General features: G+C 41.9%; 1 protein-coding gene across 2 annotated transcripts in view; it reads right to left on the bottom strand.

Moving 5' to 3' along the window:
• MAGI3 (membrane associated guanylate kinase, WW and PDZ domain containing 3) overlaps window positions 1–24078 on the bottom strand; it is a 241320-nt gene that overhangs the window by 21873 nt on the left and 195369 nt on the right. For both annotated transcript variants that reach the window (XM_039249087.1, XM_039249088.1), the window contains exons 9-16: window positions 20669–20857; window positions 17767–18372; window positions 16482–16513; window positions 14282–14438; window positions 12183–12274; window positions 9884–10076; window positions 7412–7600; window positions 2238–2423 (exon numbers count right to left, since the gene is read on the bottom strand). In XM_039249087.1, the coding sequence (XP_039105018.1) occupies window positions 2238–2423; window positions 7412–7600; window positions 9884–10076; window positions 12183–12274; window positions 14282–14438; window positions 16482–16513; window positions 17767–18372; window positions 20669–20857 (1644 nt within the window). The remainder of the gene's footprint in view (window positions 1–2237; window positions 2424–7411; window positions 7601–9883; window positions 10077–12182; window positions 12275–14281; window positions 14439–16481; window positions 16514–17766; window positions 18373–20668; window positions 20858–24078) is intronic.

Below are 24078 nucleotides of genomic sequence, written 5' to 3' on the forward strand. Positions count from 1 at the left end.
GTGAAGATGTGGAGATAAAGAAATCGGATCAAAATCACATTAAGTAAAAACAGCCCTTCAAAAAAGTTTGTCCTGAGCACTTACGACATGCCTTGCATCGCTTCAGGCCTTTGGGGCTTAGCATTGAACGTGACAAAATCTCTAGCTTTGGGAATCTTAGTAGGACTTTACATTCTGGTGTGGGGAGAGGACAGTGAACAAAGAAACCATGAGTTAAATAATGTCAGAGAAAAGTGTGGTGAAGCAGAGGGAGCAGGGTGCAGGGCGAGGGGCCTGGGGCCGGCAGGGCAGCATTATTTTGGATGCTGTGGCTAGGGAAGGCGCAGCAGCTGAGAGCGCAGATCCCGGGGCCGGTCTGCTGACTCAAACAGCTTCTGCCACTGGCGTCGTGACCATGGGCAAGTCGTCTAAGTGCTCAGGGGCTCAGTTCCCTCAAGCCACGGACTGGGAACACAGTTGTGCCTCCCTAGGAGTAGTGAATGAGTGAACGAACGTAAAGTATTTAGGGTAACCCCTACCACATCGTTAGGTGCTTACTAAATATCAGTACTGTTTCCTTAGGTGGGAAGGTTTAAACAGAGACCTGGATGTGGGGGTCAGTCAGGCAAAAACGGGGTGCAATGGCACAGTTAGCACCAGGTGGGCACCTTAGGGCACTTAAGCAGACTGAGTACATTTTCACCTCAGATCTTCACAATGATCCTGAAACAGATACTATCATCCCATTCTATAGATTAAAAAAAGAAAAAAAACTGCAGGGTAGAAACGTTAAGTGGCTTAAGGTCGTCCAGCTACCTAACAGGTGTCACAGTCTGTCTGTCAAAGGCCTTACGTCATCTGCTGGGTTTATACCGCCTCTGCTAGGTCCTGGCACAGCACTGAAAACCTCCTGACTTCTACCCTGTTCATGTGTTCATTCACTGAACCATCTGTTCATTCATCCACTGAACTCGTTTCTTCATTCAAAAAGCATTTACTGGGTGCCTACTAAGTATCATAGTCAACTGATTGTGTTTTCTTTGTCTTCAAAGGGCAGAGCATTTCAACAGGGGGACGGCCACACGAGAACGAGGGTCCCTGAGCCGCAGAGACACTGAGTGCCATGCCATCCCCAGAGGAAGCCCACGCGTACGGAGGCCAGCGAGGCCTCGCTCAAGTGCGGATCTAGAAAGAACACTGGGGGTTAAGCCGAAAAAGCAAGCTGGGAGCAAACCATAAAACACTTTCTGTGCAGAGACGTGGGAAGCACTCGGGCTTCCGTGGAGGAGGTTTCTAGAAAAAAGGGAAATGGGCAGGGGGTGGTCCGAGGACTAGAAAAGGCCTCTGAGAACAGCTTGGAGAGCTCACGTCCACGGGGAAAGGTCCCTCTGGGATCTGGGGCAGGAGGAGATTCTGCCTCCTCGATGAAAGAACGTTCAGAGGGCTAGGGGCGGGGGGTGGGGCAGCAGGAAGAGAGAAGAACGGAAGAGTCAAGAATGACAAGACCCCGAACTGACCCTGTTGGAGGGTCATGGGGGGCAGCAGGGCACGGATACATGTTACACTACTAGGGATTTTAACGTGAAACAGTAACCCTTCATGATTCTGCTCCTTGGGGCTTCTCCCCGTTAGTTCTGCAAACTCAGGAAGAAGAAGATGCACCTTACGTAACTGTTACCTTGTGACTCACAGACCAAGACTGTGAAGTGGTGCTATTCAAACTGGTTCCTAACTAGGAACGTTAATGACCAAAAGGCAGCTTTAAAGGAAGAGGAGACACTTAGTGCATCTTATGTCCTGTTTACTGGCCGTTCTACGGACCCCGCTTCCCATTTAGACAGCAGCTGCCCAGAATGAAGCCAGGTCCCCGAGGAAAGGCGACCGGCAGCACAGGCCTCACGTGAAAGGCTTGGTGTCAACAGTGACTTTCTTTGAATCTTCAGAGGATTTCCTCTCACTCAAGCAAGAAGAAACTTAAGACATCATTTGAAGAAAACAGGATCTGAAAACCATTCCCGATCTCTCTCACTTTTGGGCGCTTGCTTCTCTGGCCACCGCTCACTAGCTGGGTTGTTTTTCCTGAGCTCCTGACAACTTTTTAATAAACTGTCTTTAAATTCATTAAATGGGAGAGGCAAAATAGGAGACTCCCGGGTATACAAATGCTCCTATCATGGCAGTGAGTCTGGCAGCACTGGAAGCAGCAGGCTCCATGCTGCTCAGAGAACTTTCCGGAAGCAAATTTACTGGTTCCTTACCTTCCTCAGCAACGACTGTTAGTGTGACAGTGACACCGGCATCTTTGATCAGCTGCACGATGTTATCGTGAGATAGTTCGACAATGGACTGCCCGTTCACCGCGGAGATGTGATCTCCAATTTTCAGTTTTCCACAGCGGTCGGCTGGACTTCCTTCTATGACTCGGCCAATTTTATGAGGAATTACTGTGGGGAAAAAGTGCCCAGGTTTTTCAATTAGTTTCGTGTTGGATTTATCATCTTCATTAAAAAGGCAACATACTAGCATCAAAAGCATTCTTTAAGGAGTGCCTGGGGGGCTCGGTCAGTGAAGCGTCCAACTTCGGCTCAGGTCACGATCTCACGGTTCGTGGGTTCAAGCCCCGTGTCAGGCTCTGTGCTGACAGCTCAGAGCCTGGAGCTGCTTCAGATTCTGTTTCTCCCTCTCTCTGTGCCTCTCCCCTGCTCGCATTCTGTCTCTGTCTCTCTCAAAAGTAAATAAATATTAAACAAAAATTTTTAAACAACCACATTCTTTAAAAGTAGAGCAAAAAAGTATCAATAATCATCCTGTGCACCTGCAACTATTTCCATACCATCTTCCACTTCTGGCCCACATGCACAGATACTCTTACATTGCTACAGTCCAAGCATATAGGCCTCTGGCTATTTGCCACTCACCATAAACCTCTCTCCAGTTTTCCTGTTGCTGTCCTAATAATCCTTTGTAAAGGCTGACCTCACTGATACTTCTGATCCTATCTCATTAATCTGATGTTTCTTGCTTAGCATGGGCCATTGAGGCCATTTCAGAAATGGCCACAGTGAGACCATCTTTGGTTCTGTGGAAGGGGCGTTTACTCCCACAGGGAACCATGTGAATAAATGCAGTTCACATTCAAGTTTAGGACTCAGAAGTTACTGGTCAGAAATCCAGGCACCGTGACATGACCGCCTGTTAAAATGGATCCTCCTTGGTTCAATAGCAAAATTAGTTTTTTCTGTTTATACCCTTAGATTTTTTTTTTTTAAATTAGAAAAGTGGAGGGGAATCAGAACATGAAATGTTTAACGTTAAGATTATTTGGCTCATGGGTAAAATCCCACCCTGAATGTACAAAGCAGAGTCTAAGACATTTGCAAAGACACGCTGGGCAGTTCTATTAGTTCATAATGCTGAAGGCTTTCCAAGCTGATTAAGACAATTTGCTGATATTAGGGCTTAAAACAAGTCTCAGATATTCAGGAAATCCTGTCAAAATACTTTCCACCCCTCTTCATAAGAGGCATTTGTATTAAGAAACAAACGTTCCATCCATGGTCCTTGAGAAGTTCCTCACCAGGGTCAGTAAACCTGTCGGCCATTTGCCTCCCGCTGACTACAGACTGTGATGAAGAAGGAGAATTAATATTTAAAATGGTGCTCTGAGTAGGTTTCATTTCCATAGTAAAATCTGAGTCATAGGTAGGTGTATGGTAGGGACATTTAACAGGCCTTCATCTGAGCTAGAAGTTACTCCTGGCCATCATGTCTGTCCTCAGCTCTTCTAGGGTTATACAGTGAGAGATTTTATCCCCAAATAGAGGAAGGCGATGTTGGAAGCAAGTGCCTTTTAGCTCTGAATTATTATCAAGCACTTGTACCATTTTCCTTGAAACAAAGTAATTAGAAAAAAGCACCAGGGCAGCGTGGGCCACGTTCTGGGCCATGTCCTGTGCTGGGCGGTGTGAGCAATTCACTGAGAACACAGTCGGCATTTCAGAAATGCTCAGTGAACCAGACAGTGGCCCTGTGCTGACCTTCTAACTCAATACCTCAGTTATCTTCCTCCTAAGAAAAGATCTACTTGTACACACAGTGTTCATTCTAGACGCCCTGAGAAGAAAGTCATTCAGCCCCTTGGCACACAGAAAGGGGGGTGATCAGACTTGGGAAAGCATCCAACAGAATGAATCTCTGAAATCTCAGTGGTTCCTTTCTCATCACGTGAGCAATGTGCTAAAGGGAATCGACAAATCTTGGTACAGAATTTCCTGAAGGGTTAGTTATCTGGGCAAGGGAAGGGAAGAGCAGTCGGATTGCTATAGTCTTGGCATTTACAGCAGAACAATCAAAACAGTTAAAAATAGCAGAGACTAAATTGGTAACCTCTGAACACTCTCCGAAGTGACTGGGAGATTTTCCAGGTAGCCCCGCAGAGTACACATCTTAAGTCCTACCCTGCATCTGTTGGTGTACAAAGTCCATAGGAATTTGTCAAGACCAATTTATCCATCTTCATTCATCTCTGGCCTAAATCCGACTCCCACACTGGCCTGTCCAGCTGCTGGGATCACTTTAGTGCTCTTAAAACACTCCTTTCAGGAAAAGAAAGGACAGTAACTGGAAATGTCCTCTCTCAAAGAATCCTTTGCAACCGGAACTGACAAGTATATGATAAGAAAGGGAAACACTAAAACCTGTGAACTACCAGTGAAGCAGAAAGTAGCCAAGTCCTTTTCATTTTAAATAGATGTCTTTTCTTGGAAACTCATTTAGCATTTATACAAACTGGGTCCAGGGCAGTAAGGGTGCAAGACCCGGATCCCTGATCTTCGGAAAAGTCATCGGCAGAGATTCTCAGATTTTCGTAACGTGTCAGAAATGCGGCCGGGTACTCTACTTAGGATAAATGTCACCAGAAAATAAATGCATTTAATCAGAAGGAAGAAATAACCTATCGTGAACAGAATACCAACCCATACTAAGACAAGGTCCATAAAGAAGGCTCTATTCTGACAGGTTCCTGCCTTCCCCCTGTGCCAGCTCTGGCCTCAGCACACCTTGCTCTCTGGGACGCAGTCTGCGGCTGCTGCTCAGGCTTTGGGAGTGAAAGGTCCTCACCCAAACCTCCCCCCAGGCCCCTTCCATCGATAAGAGACAAATGCGATTCCAACAAGGATGCTTGCAGGGCTTGGCATTTTGTGAGATTATTAACTAGCCTTTCAGTGAAATTACCAATTCGGGTTTTGTGCCAATGACTGAACATCTCAAGTACTTTATATATAAGGACACCCGAAGCCCAATTTACCATTCAGGTTGATAACTAATGAGCTGCAAACACTCATTTCCTACATGAGCTGCTGCCTCAATCTTACATTTTAATTGGGCTTTCGTTCCCATCTCATTACTCAAGTATTGATGAAGTTTTTAAAGTTTCTTAAAAAAAAATCAAGAGACAGTAGAGTTACAATTTTATGAATAACACGACGGTCACAGGAGCAGCATCTAACATTTCTTGGAGGTCCAGGCTAAGGGCCTCACACATCATCTTCTTTCGTCCTCAAATTCCCACGAGACGGGAAGTGTTATCATCATCCTCATCTTAACAGAAGAAATTGGAGCTCCTGGAGGGCAAGTACTTTGCTCAAGATCGGATAGCTATTAGAAGGCACCTCGGAGTCGGAATCTAAGTTTGTCTGATTACAGAACGCAACACTTAACGACACTAACACAGTATCTCACATCTGTGATACACAAAACCGTCAAGACAGTAAGAAACAACTAAAACAAATAGGTGTAAAACTATCTGAAAATTTTAAATGTAAACATATATACACAAGGAAAAGGAATTACTTACCACACATTAAAATGCAATATACATTTTAAATATAAACAAAAATGTGAGACACATTTGAATAATGCAGCTTATTTTACTGATTTCCTCTGCATTGCTGTTTTATGGTGGACACTAGGCTCCCCCCTAATTTCTGCAGTCCTAGAGACGGAGCAGGTTCAGTAGAAAAAGCGGTTAGCATCTGTGACCCCGAGCGGTAATCTTGCACTATTTTTGTTCATCTGAATGCGTGGGATTACTGTATGGCATTAGAATAAGAATATGGTTCTCAGAAATGGTTACTTGGTTAGGGAAATACTGGCTTCCAGTGATACAACATAACCACCGCCCCCCTCCCCAAATCTTCTTTCTTTCATTTTTCTAACACAGGCCACATAATCATCCTCACAGCATCAGTGACAGTTCCGAGGGTTGCCATAGCAACTGCTTTTGGAAAATGGAAACTAGTATCAGTGAGCAGTGACCTGACACTCTAGTAATAACTCATCCGTGTCACAGAATCTTCTTCCTTTACACACTTGCATTAATTTTAGCAAGAATTTTTGCACATGGGCTTGGCTCACAACACTCCTGGAAAGGGCTTTCTTCTTCTCTGAAGATTTTAGTGGCTGTCTGTCCCAAGAGGATCTCACTGCTCAAGAAATAATCAAATCCACTGGTCAGAGGCAGGGGCACATTTCCCTTTACAGTGAGAAAACATCTAACTCTTCCAGGTTCACACTTAAAAAGTGTTGAGATGTAAGACTTATCATTTGACTTGGAAAAATAAAGTTACCAGACAAGTCTGATAGAAAAAAAAATCTCAATTTTCTGGTTCTCACCTTATATCCATTTGGATCCTCTAATGGTATTTAAAGATGATTACTTCTTATGAACAGTATTTAATGTGCTGAATCATAACGGCCCTGAGCACAGTAGAGGTAATTCCTCCTTTGTTGAAGGAGTGAGCACACATATGCACCCTTCCCAGAGGACAGTATTCTGCTAAACGGGGCTTGGAATATTTAGATTGATTTTTTAAGTTCTGACAAAATTTTTACTTTTCAGTGAAGCATATACAAAAGATAGGCGTGCCTCCTGTCACTCAAGAAGGTTCCTTTACAGCTGGAACACGGCCATTGTTATTAAATAATACAAAAGGACTATTCAAGACATATTTGGGTCAAGATTCCTCTATTAATCTATTTTGCTTCTTCGCAACTGCTTCTAGCATTTAATTCATTTCTGCAAACACAGTTTCTCCTGATTTAAAAAAACCCTACGCCTCCTTATTTGAAATAAAAACTCGGCATTGTCCTTTCACTGAATCTGTCAGGGCACGCCCTTATACACTGCCACAATATAATCTTGGTGAAAAGTATTGCTAAGATTTATTTTATGTAATCTGAGATGACAGATAAACCCGAAGCCCAGAAGTTTGGTTCGAATTAGCCGGTGATGAGAATAAAATATTCATCGTTCTTAGAAAGGTAAGTCTCTAAGGCAGTTCATACATGATTCCCAATTAGCTCCACAAAGCCCACCGGGAGACTCGAACTGCAGTCAAAGGGAGGGGATGAGGGGTGGCGGCGCCCTTACCTCCTGGAGGCGGCTTGCTTTTGGAGGTGAGGATGACGAAGCCAAATCCTTCATTCTCCTTTCGGTGCAAGACCACATCATAGGCCTCCTGTGGGGCCGGCCTGGCTGGGGCCTCTGCTCGGGTCAGGCGGGGAGAGCCGTTCTGTGCTGAAAGGAAGGCTTGCGAGCTGTCGTCCTCAGGTTGTTTCTCTAGAAGGAACAAGACCACTTACTTCTGGAACATCCTAACTTCTGTCAGCTGAAGTGTGTGGGGTTAAGCCTCTCACAGGAAAACGTAGTTTCGAATAACATCTAGGCTAGAAAAGCAAATCCCCCATCCAGGTGAGCTCTGGCTGTAATCTGGGTCTGACATCTCAACACTCTTTAAGTGTGAACCTGGAAGAATTAGATGTTTTCTCACTGTAAAGGAAGCTTTTCAAAGCTTCCACCAAAGTTCGTGGTAAACCAATTCTTCTTGAAACTGTTTTCATTCCAGCAAGGTTTGGACCAGTAATTTTAACAAAGTTAAAACTAACACAGTAAACTCCCTTTTAAAATCAGCTGGAAGTATGACTTCGTGCCGTGGTTACCACTCGTGATGTTGGGGAGGCCAGTGCTTCAGGGCAGATGTGCCCCCCCATTATTAGGTGAGAACTCTGCGGCCAACATAGGATTTGTCTTATGCAATGTGTCTCCAACTGCAATTTCCTGATGGACGAGATCAGGTGCGCTAACCACCAGCAGCCCTGCCCTCACCTATCCAGCAGAGAACAGTCTGTCCATAAGAACAGCCCATTCTCCTAGGCAGAGAATAGGTCACAGAACTCTCCAGCAAATGGAGAGTTAATTACACTTTTTTGTCTCCTCAATTACGACATCAGAATTCAAGAAAGAATGACATAAGTGAGTCCTGATTTAAAAAAAAAAAAAAAAAATGGGGCGCCTGGGTGGCTTAGTCGGTTGAGCGTCCGACTTTCGCTTGGGTCATGATCTTGCGGTTTGTGGGTTCGAGCCCCGTGTCGGGCTCTGTGCTGACTGCCAGCTCAGAGCCTGGAGCCTGTTTCAGTCTGTGACTCCCTCTCTCTCTGACCCTCCCCTGCTCACGCTGTCTCACTCTCTCTCTCTCCTAGAAATAAATAAAACATTTAAAAAAAAAAAAAGGCAAACTCTGTGCCATTATTCTATACAAACCATCATTAACAACCACTAAAACACACTGCCATTGCGGAATGCCTATTTATAAGGGCTCCTTTAGCTCAAAATCTACAGGATTCAGAGATTACGTTCTAGAATGTCAACAAAGTGCCACCAACATCCAATCATTAATGAAACATACAGGGCTTTTGGTTCATTTTTGGGGTTTTTTTTTTTTTTTTGGTATAATGTATGGTTACAATGAATTGGTGAAACGCCTCCAGTAATATCAAGCCACTGGGAAACTTCTTCATGATGCTTTTCCAGGACACAGCCAACCTCTCGTATAGCATCATGTTGTTTACTACATGTAGTTAAGTTCTAACCTGCATGCATCTCTGAAAGCCCGATGCTTATGAAAACAGGCCTTTACCTTGGATGTTGCAATCAAAACACAGCACCTCATTTTTAAGAGTAAAGCAAATATTCATCAAGTCAACAAAGGTTCACTGATGTCTACTGTGTCGGGAAGGCACTCTTGTATGTGCTGGGGACATAGCAGTTAACTAAACGGATAAATGTCCCTACCTCTGTGAGGCTTACTTCTTGTGCTACAGGGCTGTCTTTTAAAATTTTTAAAAAGTGGCAAGAATTCACTTTGAAAAATTCTGCTGTGGTATTCACAAAGCTATTGATGAGAAAAATGCACTTAACAGCCCACTACAATGGTTCAGACCCCAGGCTCTATAGTTAAACTCCCTGTTTTAATCCTGGCCCAACTACTAACCAGCTCTGTCTCCCAACCTTTCTGTGGGTAATTTTAACACTGGATCATGATGGTATTTACATCACACTGTTGTAAAGACTAAACAAAAAAGAATCCATAGGTCTGAGACATAGTAAGCACTCAATAAAATGTTCTTTTTTAATGTTAAATTACACTATATTAAAACTTCTCAATAGAAGCATTCTATCCTCTTTGAATATTTAACAATTCATCAGGACCCCAAATCTTTTGATATCAGCTAATGGGATATCTTGGTTTGACTAAAAAACTGGATCTAAGAAAACAGATTTAACCTGGTACTCTCATCTACAATACCACATTGGCAAAATCTGTCAATACATTAACATAATCTCCATAGAGAAGCCCAAAATTTATTTGTTTTTTGATAGGAGTATTATTTCTGGATCCTTCTGACCTTACAGGGCCTTCCACAGCGAGGCCCTGGATCATACCCAGTGGATTATCTCATACACTCTTACACCTAATAAAGTAACCTGCAAAACCGTTCAGGAAGTGGACTACGTCCCTTTGTTTCATTTTTAACCTGTCAGAGGAGGAACAGGTTCACGCACCACCACAGAAGATCTTTCTTCGGACAGTTAATAGCACGTGGCCATTTCGAGCAGCTGTTGTCATGAGGTCCAAGACTTGTTTGTGTGACTTCCCTTTCACAGGAATCCCATCAATGCACATCAGCTCATCGGCTGCACGGAGCCTGCCGTCTTTCTCAGCTGCGCCCAGAGGAATGATGGCCCCAATGTATATCTGATAAGATAACAAAGTGTAGGTCTATGGGCAATGAAGAGCTCCTACGATCCTCAACTGCTAAGTTAAGGACTTCCTGACTCAGTAGTCTGCAAACCAACACATTTTTGCAGTTCAACTATGAACATTTTAGAAGGGGGATATCTTAGAAAGTGACCATTCGCCAAAACGGCACTTAAGACAACCACACTACATTGTCCCTTCTGGATCTTTGGGGTCGAATACAAACAAGACAGAAAATGCAAAGCTGTTTAATAACTTACAAAGTACCACTTCCTTCAGTACAATAAAACAAATACATTAAACTCAGAAAATGCAGTCCTGTGGACTAGCTACTAAAAAGTAAGAAAAAAAAAAAAAGGATATTGAATGTCATCAGCAAAGATTTTCTACACGCTGTTCACAGCAACTGGGAGCATTCTTAAGATATTCCCATCACGTATGGCGATCAGTACAAATTCAGTATATACAACCGAGAAACATTTTTTTTTTTCCGTGTGAAATAGGATGATTTCAGTTTTTTTTTTTAATAGTTTATTGTCAAATTAGTTAACACATAACACTCAATGCTCATCCCCACAAGTGCCCTCCTCCATGCCCATCCCTCCTCCCCCCCACATCCATCAGTCCTCAGTTTTTGTCAGCATTCAAGAGTCCCGAGAAACATTTCTTATTCCTAAATCTCAAAGCAGTAAATATCTTAGGGGGCAGAGTGGTCTGAGGTCCACTTCTATCTAGGTAAACAGATCTGGTTTATTTTGCTTGCCAGCAATTAGAGTCCTGAATGTTTGGGCTAGTGTCAGAGCTGCTAACACCTGCCATTTAAGAGGATTTCTCCCACTTTGTTTGAGACAAATTCTTAAAACGTCTTAATCAACTCTGTGGGTATTAGCGAAATAGGAACCATTAAAACCAAATCACATCTTCCACCAAGAACGATCAAGGTATCGTATATCTGGCCTATATAGGTCGCCCTGCCTTAAACTTTATTTGGCCCCGGTGATTGTTTTCACTACAACCAACATGACTAATTAGAACACATTTAAAATACATAAATCAAATGTTCTATCCAGAAATGGAAAGAAGCATGTCGTTTTAAATGATTATTGTTTCTCACCTAACTTCCAAGCACAGTAAGAATGTCTTCCTTACATTATACTGAAAAACCATAAATATGTTCTTAAACTCCACAAGTATATTACTTCTTTGTTATTCAAACTAAGGGCCAAACTTAAAAACAGAACCCATTACATTTGTTCTCTAAACTTTAGGTGAGAATCCTGTCTACAGTTCCAGATTTTAAATGCTTTAGAAACATAACCCGTAGGCTTTCTGGACAGAAACACGACTTATTTTATATTTCCCTAGTTTTAGAGGTAGGGCAGATGGAATGGAACACAACGTACTGAGTGTGAAAATGTCAACCCACTAATGAGGATAGGTGACATGGTGTGATGCCAAACGTTTACAGAACATTCATTCAAAGGACAGACAGACTGGCAAACAGGATGCTCGATGATAGGTTTCTGAGAGAAGGCAAAGGTCTTAACCCTTGTCTAACAAAGGCAGTGGGACATAAAAATGGAAAATAATGAACTGTAGCCCATCGTGAAATAAAGAAATTAATTACTGCCCAATTCACAGCTGACATATTCAGTTCTTGCCTAGGCCACACCAAGGTCCCCAAGAAACGGCGACACTTAGAAAAGTGCAGCTCTGGGGCGCCTGGGTGGCTCAGTCGGTTAAGCATCCGACTTGGGCTCAGGTCGTGATCTCACGGTTCATGGGTTCGAGCCCTGCTTCGGGCTCTGTGCTGACGGCTAGGCTCAGAGCCTGGAGCCTGCTTCCAATTCTGTGTCTCCCTCTCTCTCTGACCCTCCCCTGCTCACGCTGTCTCTTTCTCTCTCTCTCTCTCTCCCTCTCTCAGAAATAAATAAAACATTAAAAAAAAAAAGGAAAAGTGCAGTTCTCCCTCTCATTAATGAAATGGTTAGAGAAAACAAAATCTTATTTTAAAAAAATCAAATGAAACAAAAACCCTACATCCTTCCAAACAGCCACTTAAAGGTTCACGGGAACGGCAAATTCCGAGGCATCTGAACTTACAGACTGGTCTGGCCCTTCTCCTCCCAGTACCCGGAAGCCAAACCCGGACTCCTGCTTCCGAAGAAAAACATCCAAGTCTTTGGTGTTTGGTGCTAAGGAAAATCAGAAAATAATAAAAATAAACAAAGAAAATAAAATACTTTGATTTATTTTAAAAAGGTTAAAAATAAAACAATGCAATTATGCAGTAGGATAATATGATAGAGTTCAATAAACTATAACCTCAGAACTTTCTGGTATGTGAAAACTTACACAAGAGCATATCACTATTGCAGAAAAATTCAATCCTAAGTATTTTTTTTCCAGCTGTAACCAAAACTGTGCATCGAGATTGCTTGGAAATATTTATTCCTCCTTCCATGTCCATTAAGTCCTAATGCCTTCAAATCAATGTTATGATATTAAATTCAGAATCATCCAATTTCAGTAGGACATCTGATAGGTGCAAATTATCTAAATTAGTATCTGGACAAATCCTATGAAAAGACAGCCCATAAAATGCCTTAATTCTACTCCTGAACTCATACCTTTGTTTCAGAAAAGCATTCCATACTCACTTAGCCTAACTGTGTCAAATGCTGTAATTTTAAAAGAAAATGACTGCTAATACCTATTATGAGCCCCATTTTCTGGCTGGGAAAACTGAGGCCTAGGTACGTGGCCCAGTGTCAGACAGCAAGTAGATGGCACAGCTGAGATTTCAACTTAGCTTGATTTCTAGGGTCCTGGCTCTTAACCCACACTATTCTGCCCCCAAAGGGCAGGTTCCATTCACCACTACTTCATGACTAAAATAATTTCATCTTCAAGAAAATATTAGTGTTACTCGCAAAGTGAGAAGCATTTGCTAGAAACATGTCGGAGAACTATATAAACACAAAGATACCACATGGGGTAAATCTTGATAATGTTCCTTAGAAGCAGTCTCTTTAGAGAAATAATTCCTATTAGGATTACAGAAGTTTAGAGATAGAAGACTCTTGAGCCCAACTCAGTTACTTTACACGGGAAGCCCAAAGGGACTGAGTAGTTCATATTAATACTAAGAATATATCAGGCTATGAATGGGAAGTCAGAAGGAAGGGATTCTCCATAGTTATATTAATTTAAATTACTGCTTTGCTGTGCTGTGCTGTGCTTACATCTGGTTTTCATCTTTCTAAATATGGCCTGGGCTTACTCAGGATAAAGATCTGCAGTTGGTTAAATAATTATGAAGTCAACTATATAGGATATTTCCACCTCATTTCCAAGGCAGATATAGATCGGTTTCCTAAAAACAAATTTAACAAATTAAACCTACCTAATCTGCAATTCTACTTTGGAAAAGATTCGTCATTTTAAGTAAATCCACGCAAAAATGAACCTCTGCCTCACACACTCTCTCTGTGGGTCCCTCTGACCTTGACCGCCCTGGTTTCCTCCTCAGGCTGCCCAGGCCCCGACTCCCCACCCCTTACCCTCCCGCCTGGAAGATCCCTTTGAAACACAAGCCCATGCCGACCCTCCAGTGAAACCCTTCCGAGGCTCTCTAAGGACTCCAGCTTCCTCAGAACAGTGACTCCACCCTGCCAGGCCTTTTCCTGCACCCAGCCAACCCAGGACCCGGGCCAAGCAAGGTCAACGTGCAAAAGTCACTCCTGCTTCCGCTCCTTTTTCACCTGCCTCATGAACACCTCTCTCTTGGTCTTTGAAGACTTGCTTCAGGCTTAACTTCCTACGTGAAGCAGTATCTGACGCCTCCTGCTACCCACAGCGGTAAAGTGGGCGGCTTCCTTCTCTGGATCTGTGTGAGGTTTCTTTGTACTCATTTATTTTCCATTTAGGTTTAATTATCGTCCTGGGGTGCGGAGCCTAGGGACCTGTTTATCTCTGTATTCCCATCACCTACTATGTGTGAGGTAGATTGTAGGCACTTAATTCCTGGTTTTGAAAAAAAGTGAATGAGTGAATGTTGAATATAAATGGAAGCAGCCCAGAGTCATGTGAACATAGGGATGAAGTTATAACTTTTCAGTATGGTTTTGAAAGATGGCAAGGTCCCAGTTTTTAAAGAAATTTTGTCGCATGCTCTCCTGAAATATTCCACAACTACTTACGTTTATCTTCATATAAGGTCTTAGATTTCAGGTAGACCTCAGAAGGATCCAATTTCGGGGATCCTGACCTGATAATGCTGGGTGGAAAAGGCATAGGCTGGGGAATGGGCTCATTTATGGCCTCCAAACTTCCTGAATTCTCCTTCTTATCTGTTTTCTGAAATGAAAAAGGGCCTTTCTTAGTAATGTTTTAAAACCAGATGGTTGATTAGTTCATCAAACTAGCGTGTGAACCAGGTGTGTCGACTGATTATAGGTGAATAGGTGGCAGGGTCAAAGCCACAGCAAATTTGTAGTCTTGTAAGAATTCACCTCCAAAGCCATGCGTACTTGGTTAAAACATATTTTACTTAAATTAGGAAAAGTGTTTAATGATGTCAACGGAAGGGCCCGCATTAGCCCTGTGTTGACACGACCTTGCCCTTTTCTCCACCACCAAGACACGGACTGGCTTTGAGGAGAAGATGAACACAGGGACACAAGGTGGCACTGATGGGCGAGAGGGAGGCCCCCAGGGAAGACCTTCCTGAAGGTCTGGATCGGCCCCACTGTCCCACTCCCTCAATTTAACTCCCCGTGAAGATGTCTGGGACACCATTCTTTCTTTCTAGGAAAATGGAATAGGAAGCATTAACTGTAACTTAGGTTACAAAGAGGACACTATGAACACCCTGTGCGCCTGGTTCAAATACATGCAGGAGACACGGGCCATGCCTGCAATCCAGCAAGGACAAACAGGTGCACGCTTTTCTATTTCTCCCAGTCTGGTAAAACCTCCCCAGCATAACAGCCAGGCAGAATGATTCAATAAAAATTTTCAAATGAGATCCAATAAATAGCCAAAGAAAATAAATGTGGTTTTGAGAACACCTGGTTATTCTGAATTCTACCTGGTGGGGGGCAGTGGGCAGTGATTATAGATGTCTGTGAAAAACTAATGCTGCCAAGGATACAGCTTATCAGGGAGTGGGGGGAGGGCAGTCCTACACGTGCCGTCCCAGGGGCATCCCTCACTGACCCAGACTCGGTCGGGTGGCTGGCCCGGCCTCCTTCCCTCCCTCCCCACCACGTCCCAGAAGTCTGGCAGAGCAGAGCAAGGTCATCAGTTAGAAAGCATCAGGGTCACCTCGGCTGTGGTGGCATCTATTATGAAACAGGCTGGTAGCACAGAAGTTAAAAACAATGACTAGAGGAACTAGAGAAACGTAGGAAAATGCAGTGCAATTTTAACCAGGCAGGCAGAATGCATTCCTGTCCACACTGGCTGTAAGTGGTACAGTCCATAAAAATGCAGAGTGTTTCTTTCCTTTTCATCCATAAAACAGCAAATACGTAGCGGGTCCTATTCGGTGGACTACAAAGAATGAATACATTTTCTGTCTGACGGTCTTTCCTTCAAGGCTATGGTTTACGGTTCTGGAGGACTGTCTTTCAGTTGGGAGATGATGGACTCCCAATCAAGCAAACTAGAACTAAGTCAGGATACTACACAGAATTGTCTTTACATTCATGCCCATAGAAATGTGGGTATTCTGACAGCTACGCATCTGCACCTAGCACATTTTCTTTCCTGGCACTGTTTGCTATACCCTTTTTTTTTTAGGTTTTATTTGTGACACAGGTCCTGAAACGGGCTACTCAATTATTCAGAAGAATGCCAAAGAAAATGCAGTTTCAAGTCTGACAGCCTATCACTTTGATAACACGCAGATGGAGCACTGAAGCCACAATTACTCTAGAAAGTCTTGTTTAGTCCATTGTAAGAAGGTTCTCTAAGTGCGGGTGTTTACAGTCTCCATGAAATGATATGAGCCTCCCACTTCCTTTGGGCATCAGGGAGAAGATGCACCAGTTTCTACGATCTGCCCTAATATTCAGCTACTTCTTACCCTTGCTCCTCTGAGAGGCAAAGAGACCCCAAGGGGGCACTTCAGGGTGTTCATGTTTTCCCATTTAGAGGACAGGGCTATTGGGACAATGGACCTCGAGTATTCCTTCAACAGAAATTCTTAACCAGGAAAGCACACCTCCTCTCTAACTCACACGCTTCCCCAGAGCTTTTGATACAAGCCCAGGGCAGAATGCGTCCTCAATTCTCCCAGTCGATAGTCACCACCACAGAGGGATGCTCTTATGGAGGGAACGCGGCACCTCTCTTGCTGTGTTGGAAAGAAGTGTTTGAAGACCACTGTATACTCACCATTTTGGCAGTTTTAGTTGGTGAAGGAGGACCTTAAAAAAAAATGAGCCAGATTTTAAAAACAGAGGAAGCATTCCCAGTTCACAAGCACTGCTCATGTTTACGATAAAACTAGCTTCAACTTTTAGTGGGCTAGTAAATTGTATGACCAACACCCCCTATGTACGAGGCATCGAACATATATTATCTCATTTCACTTTTATGACAATCCTAAGGCATAAATGTTACTATAGATCAGGTAAGCAAAGACTCGAGGAGATTATATTATTTCCTTATACCCTAGAACCGACAGGTAGCAAGGGTGGAAACTGATACCAGTCCTGTCTGACACCAAACAGGGGTTCGTTGGACCCCTGGCTAACTCTCCAGCATCCTCCCCCTGCTCACTCTCTTGTGAGAGAGATGCCTCTCACAAAGCCATCCTCCCCCTGCTCTGAGCGCATTCTACCATACTGCCCAGAGAAGAAGCAAAAATAGCTCAAAGAAATGAGAATAATGAACAACATCCCAATGAAGTCCAACTGCTCATTTGCCTCAAAAATGAAAACTAAAAGCCAGAGAGAGAAGTGTGAAGGGCTAAATTTTATTCTTTAAAATACTAGTCATTCATCAGTATGGATTTACGAAAGCCCATCAAAAGCCAACTTTAGATTAGTCCTCAGAGCTGGATTTATGTCTGCGAGCAGTTCAAGTCAGCTGATGACCTTGAAAATAAAAAATTATATTTCTCTCACATGAGTACTGTGGGATTTAATTAACATTTATGGACAGACACTAAAGCTTAAGATAAAAGCCTTATGAGCACCAGCTATCACGATTGCTTTTACAGAAGAGATTAACACACCATCCAACATTTTGCTTATTCACATGCTAGCTCTTTCAAAACACCTTTGGTACATTACAGAGGTCTGGATGAAGTGTCACCGGTTGAAAGTGTCAATTTCTATTACTGTCATCAACAGAGAAAATGAAATGAAGAGGGTCTATTTCATTTGAAGCAGCACAATGCTGCGACTCTCTCTAATCGCTAAAGCTGTAAATCAGATTTTAAAGAGAATATGGAGGGAAGGAAATCCATAATGGACACGGATGAGACCACTAATAACTAGAAAAACTGCTGCAGAAGATATTGCTTATGGAAGCAGTCAGACAGAACCTTAAGGAAAATGCACGCTAATTACCAATTCAGTCTTCATGGAAAAGAGGGATTCTGCCCTGGAAGGAAGGACAATTAACAGATATAAATGCATAAACGACGAAGAGTTTTCCTTGTGCTTTTACTCACCTCCTCTTAAGATAAGCAATGGTACGTCTGCACCTACTGGAAACTGCTTTAGCACCTCTACCACTTGGAGATGTGTTAGATTCTGCACATTTTGATGGTAAATCTCCTTAATTATATCCCCCTTCTGTAGGCCTTGACACCACTGACTATCCAATATCATTTTGACCTTCTGTCCCGTTGGGCTGTCAGCAATTGCAAACCCAAAGCCTTTAGGGCCCTTAATCAGAGGGATAGTCACTAGTTCCGGCTGGGAGCTGCCCGATGATGCCATCGATGCTCTCTGCTCACTCGGATCTGACGGTCCATTGAGACGGTCACTGATCAAGGCGTGTCCCGGTTTTCCATTCTGGTCCAGAGCCACTGCTCCTGACTTACAGTCCTGAGTGCTCACGCCAGTCTCTCCCTTGGTCAGTGACTGTCCATTGATGACAGGCGTAGCAGCAACGATGTCCACAACAGGATCTTCATGGTCATCAGGGAGTGGATAGCCACGACACAGAGTGAGGCTTACATACTGACTGACAGGCACCAACTGGAACATCTGGACAACGTCTGCATGGGTGTGACCGAGGACACAGTTGCCATTGATGTCCACAATAACATCACCTGTTAGGACACAACCAAGTTCAAAACATTAAAACCATTGAAGTAAGTTAATTTTCCATTGGGGGAGAAACAAAAATAGCGTCATCATCTAAATCTGAATTCTGGAATCCTCTTACTATTCATTAGCTGCTGAAGAGACAGGTTTTGAACACAGACACGTCATTCTCCCTTTTGTGGTTCTTCTGGAAGAAGAATATAAATGTATGAAACCTTAATTATCTTTGCAGCAGAGAGTTATGACCTCAAGATCAAGGGAATCATCTGAAAAATAACTGTAAATTCACACTGTCATTGTTGGTGTGTCCTCTGAGTCGTGCCTAAGCAGCCACACAAAGCTAGGCATGGAGTAGATACTCGGTACATAGAAAAGGAGCAAATCACTCACTCCATCAGCTACTCATACAAACGGGCAATCTTTAAATACCATCTTATTTCTTCATTTTAAGAGGCCATTAGTTACAAGGTAGTTAAACATTCATTCTAAGTTTGAAAAATGTACGGCCGAAGAGGAAAATAATGTGAAGTTATGAATGTATTTCCTTTAGCATCCCTTCTTTTTACAGAGATTTTCAATTTATCGTACTCACATTTCAAAAGGAGAGACATGCGATGAGATTCAGCACAAGCAAAGAGCGTTATTTAAGACACTGAAAAGTCAGCTCAACTAATTGTTGTAAAAGTAAGGTCTTGCTTTTTCCTGATTTGCATCATTCCGACCACTTTGTTGCGGAATCACTGTTACCTGACATACATGGGTGGGGAGTGTTTTTTATCGCAGCCTTAACTTTTAAAATCTGTCCTCTAATGTCTCATCCATTTGCTGTTTTTATTTGAATATGATTACTTAAAAGGCTATTGCCAAGTAAAGGTGCTTTGATTTGTTCTGATTGCATACAGACTTTGAAAAATCAACACAAATGGTGTTTAAAAATAATTGCGAGTGTGCAAAAATTTGTTTCATAGTCTGTGAAGGCACAGAAAGAATTAGACTAATAAGAAACAAAGTTCTGACTTTTCCTCCCCTGGTAAAAGTTTCCAGAATGTTCACAGAAGTATTGTACTGCTCTGCAAATTAGACACCAGGTGTAGACATACCTACATCTGCATTATGAAACAGCATATACAACAGTTAAAGAACGTGTGTTATGGACAAAATGTTAAAAAAAAGTCAAGACTGAGAGCTTAAAATGTTTTACTATTAATTTTAATCTCTAGAGTTTGTTACTCTCGTAAATAAGGAAGAGTGAAAATAGTTTTCCTTATAAATATAACTTTTGGTTATTTTAAGTTTTCTTGTTTTAAGTCTCTGTCACTTAAATGGGAAAGTATAATATGAGAGATGCCATATCCTAGTTGAAAGTAAGTTGATATATGCCTCAAAAGTACTGTGAGAAATGAACTGTCCAAATGAGGGATTTACATGAATGGTATATGAAATATCAGAAAAGTCCAGCAAACGGTGCAAGAAGCAACCTCAGTGGCACAGTAAAATCTTTCTGGAAAAAAAGTGCTTAAACCTCCCCCCACAATTGTACCTGGTCTTGAACTTCTTCTAACCTCCTCAGTCATAAGAACTGTCAGCCATATAAAAATACCTAACAATTACCAAGTAAAGACTTTGGGAAAACTATATAAAAGACAATTTATACAACTCTGTAAAAACAGTAATTTCATGTCTATAGTTCTTAACAAAGGAGTTTAATTTTACTAACAACCAGGAGGACTAAGGAAGCAAAAACCAAACCAAACCAAACCCGGGAAACTCTGTGGGACATCATTTGCCCCATATCACTATACACATCACAGTGGATCATTTTTCCAAAAGATTACAGGTAAATATTAGAGTTCCAAAAGTACCCTACATCATCAAAGAAAAACAACTAGTTTTCTGAGATGATTAATAAAGCTTTATCTTAGCACAAAGCTATCTCCAGGTGATACAAATTACTCAAAATATTAAGACACTTAATATGTTTTTCCAAGTCTGGACTTACTTGTAAAAATGGCCCTCCCTCAAAATTAGTAAGCACTTAATTTAGAGGAAAAACTATTTTAATACAGAAATCTTCCCTCCCCTTTGTATAATTGAGTTCTCTCTCTAATATATACATATATATGTGTGTGTGCGCGCACGCGTGTGTGTATATTTATATATTCACACACATACATAGTTATAACATACATAAAATATATTTATTATATGTAAGTTTTATAAATATATGTATAAACAAGACCTTTTCACCATAGTTTTTATTGGCAGTCATTACTCTTCAAATAATTCTGAAAAATTTGCTACCTGGTGCAATTTTGCCGTCTTGAGCTGCAGGACCATCTTTCAGTACATTTTTCACTTGTAGGAACTCATCAGGCCTGTCTCCACCAATAATGGTAAAGCCAAATCCCATTGTGCTTTTCTTCAATGATGCTCGAATAAGGATGCCTTTCAGCTGTGATGGATCTCGAGTGAAGTGGGATTTTTCTATATCTGTACCAAAATGAGAAATGGGTTTGAGAACGAAAATAATTACAATGAACATGGCCCTCAAAGTCAACTTTTAAGATAGTCTATATAAGTTTAGTGTAAGAAACCCATAAAGGAAAGCACATTAGAGAGAATCCAATATTATGAAAGAGAATTTAAATGAATAAACTATAAATCACTTGAAAAAAAAAACGTAGCCAATGATTCACTTCTCTTTGATAGGACTCCTCTGTTATATGAAACTTGCTTCATACATAGTGTAGCCACTGCCATAAACATAGGTAAAAACGCCTACTTTATCCCCTCCCCATTGCCCTATTTGTTTGTACTTTTTCTCATCCCACAGAGTTCTTCACATGAAGTCCAAATGATATACTTGAGGGACTGCCTTTCGTATTAAATTCCTTAACATTTGGACACCATTCGGCTGTACATTTCATTTTAATAAGCATCTACTGAGCTCTACTAAGAAAACACTATTCTAGGAAGATGAAGGCAACTGTCACAAACTTATGAAAAAGAATATACTGAGAACTTTTTAAAATTCACAACTCAGGCTTTCTGTAGCCTTCAATTTGTATCTGATGTGAAGGTATGAATCCCTATACTACCAGTAAATAATTTCACATTTCTTTCCCTTTTACTCATGTTCAGTAAATACTTTAGGAAGAAAACAAACACAGCTCTATTAAAAAGCCTATTTTTAGAGGTTTCCTCAGATGATCCTAAAACTAAAAGCAATCCATATTTGCAAATACCACCACCTTTCTCTCTCCCCTCCTCTCCTTGACCATGGCTGCCATTGGGGCACTTTTGAGAGCTGTGGAAGGGTCAGAGTGTGCAGACTAAGAGCTTACAAGGCACTGTTTACATTAACTTTTGAAAAGATAGTCTAATATTTTCTGCCAAATATTTAATAGTTTGAGATATAACCACATATGGTAGAACTCAGCCATTTAAAGTGTACAAGTCAATGTCATACACCTATCACCCCCACCTAGTAGGAAATCCCACCCCCCATCACCCAAAGAAATCCCTATGCCTGTTGTAGCCACTCCCCATTTCTGCCTAACCTGTGCTCACACCCTAGTGTTTGGCAATCACTAATCTACTTTCTGTCTATAGCTTTGCCCAAAGTGGATATTTCATATAAATGGACTCATACAATATGTGTTCTTTTGAATGATTTCTTTCACTGGGCATAATTTTTTGAGGTTCAACTGTAAGTTTTAGCATGTGCTGGCACTTTATTCCTTTTTATTGCCAAATAGTAGTCCACTGTAAAATACCACATTTTAATTACCCATTTCTCAGTTGATGGACCTTTGAGGGACATTTGAGTTGTTTCTGCTCTTTGGCCATAATGAATAATGTTGTTATGACCCCTTGTGTACACACGTTTTCTTGGACATGTTTTCAGTCTTCTTATGTAGAAGACTGGAGTGCAGCCATTGCCAGAACCATATAGTAACTTTAACATTTTGAAAATTGCTGAACTTTTCCAAAGACCCTGCACCATTTTCTATTTCCTTCCACCAGCACGTATGAGCGCTCCAATTTCTCTGCTGTGCTGCTAACACTTGTTTCTGTGGGCTTTCTGATTCTACTGGGCATGAGTGGAATCTCAGCATGGTATAGACGCTCATTTCCTTAATGACTGAAATCAGCAAAGGTCACTTGCTTCATACATAGGTCACCCTCAGCACTAGTATCGAGCCCAGAGTCATTTGTATACAGCTGCTGCTGCCCCCCTTCAAAAGGGTTCTAAGGGACACGCATTAAAGCTTGTGGTCAGTTAGAAAAGAGCCACCTTTGCAGCTGCCCCACATGGCAGCACAGACCGTGCAGTGTGTAAATAGTTCCCTCAAGAGACAGGGCTGCCCTGAGAGTGTACTGACAGAGGCAGGCTTGGGGTGGGAGAAGGTCTACTTTATTTGACGTGTTCTGCCCAGCGCTGCCTATCTCTTACAGGTGAAAGTACTTGTCATGAAAGAAGAAAAGGAAAAGGAAAAGGGAAGGAGGAAGGAAGGAGGGAAGAAAACGAAGAAAGAAAGAAAGGAAAATGCAGCTATTTCAGGCTTCTCAAAGTGAAGGACCAGACTCTGAACAACAGGGCATTCACCACGGTAGATGCTACTTCCAGAGGCTTCTCAGACTTTGGCCAGTCAGCCCGCTCGCGCTGATCTCTGTGTACTGCGGGGTCCCTGCTGAGCCTCTGACATTCAGACTAGCAACCTGTCTCTGAACAGAAAGTGACTTAAAAAAATTATTTGACACGTTCAAAGCCCAGTCATTTAAGCTGATTACGACTGCCCACCAGGGCCACCTACCAGGTTACAGACAAGATCACTTGTTTAATGGCCATGTACTTAGGCAACTGAGGACAAAGCCTGATGAAATGTACCTCTCTCATTTTTTATTGTGATACTTCAAATATTGTGATACTTCTGGTTGGCTATCTCAGCTCTAGTCCTCATGGATTGCGGGATAAGACTGGCTTCTGAGGGTGAAACTAGAAAATCAGCATATAATGGATGAGATCAAGATGTGCAAACATTAAAGGGTTCTGGCTAACACCGAATTTCAAAAAAGTATTAATAAAACTATCAAAGCCTATGAGAAGTTGTTCAGAATTAGATCTTATCAGAATTAAACATAGAAAAGTGAGAATAAGAAATGCACAAAGAAACCGTTTTGATTCGAAAAATCCTGATTCTATATTATTTTTTTCTTGTTACTGCCAACCTTTATTCTCCAAACTCAACACTAGTATTATTTTTACAAGTTCTACTACTTCCCACCCACCACCAAATTCTTTTGGGATTTGGATCAGAATTAATTAAAAGTCCTGATTTTTAAATCCAAGCTGTGTGATTTAGTTGAGTGATCTTGGAATGTTACTTGACCCTTTAAAGTCTCAATTGCTGCATCTATAAAATAGGAATATAGGGGGCGCCTGGGTGGCTCAGTTGGTTAAGCGGTCTACTTTGGCTTAGGTCATGATCTCCCAGTTGGTAGGTTTGAGCCCCGCGCTGGGCTTTGTGCTGACAGCTCAGAGCCTGGAGCCTGCTTCAGATTCTGCGTTTCCCTCTCTCTTCCCCTTCCCTCCTGCCTCTTTCAAAAATAAAATTAAAAAAAAAAAAAAAACTTAAAAAAATTTAAAAATAGGAATATAGTGCTTAATTCATGGGATTGTTATAGGGATTGAACTAGGTAAAGCATCA

The sequence above is a fragment of the Hyaena hyaena genome, unplaced genomic scaffold, assembly GCF_003009895.1.
Source record: "Hyaena hyaena isolate Hyena2069 unplaced genomic scaffold, ASM300989v1 scaffold_330, whole genome shotgun sequence".
Classification (NCBI taxonomy): Eukaryota; Metazoa; Chordata; class Mammalia; order Carnivora; family Hyaenidae; genus Hyaena; species Hyaena hyaena.